This window comes from Amphiprion ocellaris, chromosome 11, assembly GCF_022539595.1.
Source record: "Amphiprion ocellaris isolate individual 3 ecotype Okinawa chromosome 11, ASM2253959v1, whole genome shotgun sequence".
NCBI classification, from domain to species: Eukaryota; Metazoa; Chordata; class Actinopteri; family Pomacentridae; genus Amphiprion; species Amphiprion ocellaris.
In genome coordinates this window covers 28,641,553-28,644,634 of record NC_072776.1, presented here as the reverse complement: position 1 = coordinate 28,644,634, position 3,082 = coordinate 28,641,553, and the positions used below count along the sequence as shown (strand labels likewise).

The following is a 3,082-nucleotide window of genomic DNA, read 5'->3' as shown; positions in this document are numbered from 1 at the left end:
CTGCTCTGTCCGTACTACAACATACTTCCCTACACATGTGAACATCAGGTTCTGTTAGATCCCTCCTTTAAATAAAACCAGCTGCCTACTCACACCTGACTGTCATCCCATTGATTAGAAACTCCTGATTCTAATTACACCTTCAAATGAACTGCTAATCCTTCAGATTCACATACTTTTCCCACTAACAGATATATAATATTAAATCATTTTCCTCAATGTTTTGTCTCATTACTCCAATTCTTCATCTACTTTTATGACTTGTGTGAAAATCTGGTGTTGCTTTAGGTCACATTTATGCCAAAATATGGAAAATTATAAATGGTTCACAAACTTTCAAGCACCACTGTGTAAATTCACTTAAATAAAACTGAAGAAACAGGATAAAATGCTTTTGAAAACGGGTTTCTTCAGATATTTGTGCAACTCGACGAAGCTTTAGGAAATGAAACCCTAAACAAAAGCAGGAAAAAGAAACTTGACAGAATCTGGGAAACTGTGGCCAAATGAGACGTGCTGACTGTTCTTGTGTTTGATGTTAAAGTGACCAATAAAAGCGCTTCTCAAGCTTTCACATGCTGCTCCGTCTGTGTGCTTTAAACATAAATGTTTTTCATTGTAGCATGCTTGGAAAATGTCAGATTTTTAGATAAAAACTACAAATTCAATGGTATTTTACTACCTGTTAAGATGTCTGCTGCTTGTTTTTTTTTTTTTTTAAGTTTGGTACAGTAAGAAGAAATCCAAAATGTTTACCAACATTAATAATCAGTACGAGTTTGATCTTGCTGTTATTTTCAAGATTCCTCTGCTGCAAAATGACACATACCTGCAATCATGTCTAAATGTCTTCTTGTATTTAAAAAAAACACCTCAATATGTTGTTATATTGTTGTGTCTGACCAACGTGCAAAAAGCAGTCATTTATTAAATACTGGCTTGCATGTTGGTGCACGTAAGATTCAGGTCTACCGGTTTTAACCTCAGTCGGGACTTTTAACATCATCATATAGCTGCATATTTGGAAATATAAATTCATTCTTTATTGTGGGCCAAAATATATATTTAAACAAATGTCTTGATGGACAGAAGATGCCAGCACAGTAAGAATGTCAAAGAAGCAAATCTAGTTTGCATATCTGCTCACTGCTCTCAACGTGAGCGTTTCCAAACAGCTGTTCCAGGAGAAAAGTTAGCTGACGCAACATTAACTGTCCCAAAACAGAATGACAAAACTAGAAGGGAAAGAAACAAGACGAATAAGGCGTTATTTAAAAAACAAAACAAATTAATTAATGACATAAGTTACAGATATTAAAGCGTGTCGACAACATCAACAAGCTACAGCTACAAATGGCCTTTTTATTCTGTTTAAAAGCACAAAATCAACCAATTCTGTCCAGTCTAAAGGTACTGGTATTGTTTAATTATAATACATGCAAGCGTTAGAACTGCCAGTAATGTACAAGGGAGGAGCTTGCTTTGTTTTTCTGTTTAAAAGACATGTGCTTCATTGGGAAGATATTGGAGCTCTAAAAAGCAGTGCGACTGGCCGACCACTTCCAGGCAGAGCTTTGGCGAGGCTGCAGCTACGAAGCCCGATAGCTGGTCTTTCTCCTGGATAGAAAACAGAAGCAGGAGGTCCTGGAGCGGCAGCAGATTCTGGGCTTCACACAGGAAGTGAGGCGTTGACGTGGAGATGAGACTGTTCTCTGTGCGGCCTTTGTTCTGGCTCACATGGACTCAAACTCGTCAACCCGCTGCTTGGTGTTTCCCTGGCGGATCTGGCGCAGGGTTTTGTACTTGTCTCTGCCTGCTCTGACGTTCTCGGCGTGAAGCATGTCATTCTGGGTTTTCTTGGTGTCGTCCCGAGCGTCAGCTAACTCTGAACTCAGAGCCTGGACGGAGAAGAAAGGGAGTTTAGTGATGAGATGACACAGTTTACAACTCAGATATTAGTAAGCCAAGATGAAATCAGGAGCACATCATTTACTCTTTTGGACTTTTACTTCTCACGGTTTGACTATTTGTCAAGAAACAAAAATCTACCTATTTTTTGTTATACTAGAGATGTTATAAATTCAATTTTTATCTCTAAATATGCATTTTGTGAGACAAAAACACTGACAGATGCAAACACAATTTTTTTTCACTTTTATAAACAAAACAAATCTACCTTTTTATCTCTAAATCAGCTTTTTCTGCACAGATCCAACATCAGCGTTTACATACTGTGCACTGAACCTTTTCCAAGAATTTTAATACCATATTACACAAAAATGGCATCTTGAAGAATCCTGCTGATCAGCTAATAAAGTGCATGAATAAAATAACCAGAAGGTGGAGCAACAACAAAATTACCCATTGCTACTATTACTGTTGTTATTTTAGCATGTCCAGTTACGATTTAATGTGACTGCATCTAAATTGTAACTAAAATCATGCATCTTTAATCTAATTTCAAGTTTTTTAAATCTATGAACCCACAAACACACTGGCAGGTGTGAAAGACATGTTGTATTAAAAAAAAAAAAAAAAAAACAAATTTACACTATTTATCAGAGCCAGATAAAAACACACAAAAAAATCACACTGAACTACTCATCTGTGATGCGTCGTTCCATTGGGAAAACAAACCAAATCTGAGCTCAACGCTGAATAGTTCACATTATTTTACGTTTCATTTTAAAAAATTCACAAAATATACTGTCTGCAGTATCCAGACTGAAGTCCAGCATCCTCTGTAAAAACCTAAAAATTCTGCTTTCATTAGTGACTCAGCTGAGACCAACAGAGATGTGATGAAAACTCAGAGACTATTTATCTGAACTAGGCTGAACTGCAGGTTGTGTATACACACACAGCAGATCATTTATCATCAATGAAGAATTATATCCTCGAGGTGTGGTCAGTGTTGGAAGAAAGACTGTTGTAGATGTCACGTTTCAAACTGTTGTGCTTTAACTAGGGGCACTGTTGTTCATATTGTTTCATATTTGTTTACATTTTCCAGCATTTTTTTAAATTCAAGTTTGGCTTTTGTCCATAGTAAAGAACGTGAATGTGATAATTTGATGACCTG

The 3,082-nt window shown here is 36.8% G+C and overlaps 1 protein-coding gene across 2 annotated transcripts in view; it reads right to left on the bottom strand.

Moving 5' to 3' along the window:
- Nucleotides 1–1,020: 1,020 nt before the first annotated feature.
- The window catches only part of LOC111571685 (radixin-like), a 64,434-nt gene continuing 62,372 nt past the window's right edge, over nt 1,021–3,082 (bottom strand). For both annotated transcript variants that reach the window (XM_055015086.1, XM_055015087.1), the window contains exon 15: nt 1,021–1,898. In XM_055015086.1, the coding sequence (XP_054871061.1) occupies nt 1,734–1,898 (165 nt within the window). In that variant the 3' untranslated portion in view covers nt 1,021–1,733. The remainder of the gene's footprint in view (nt 1,899–3,082) is intronic.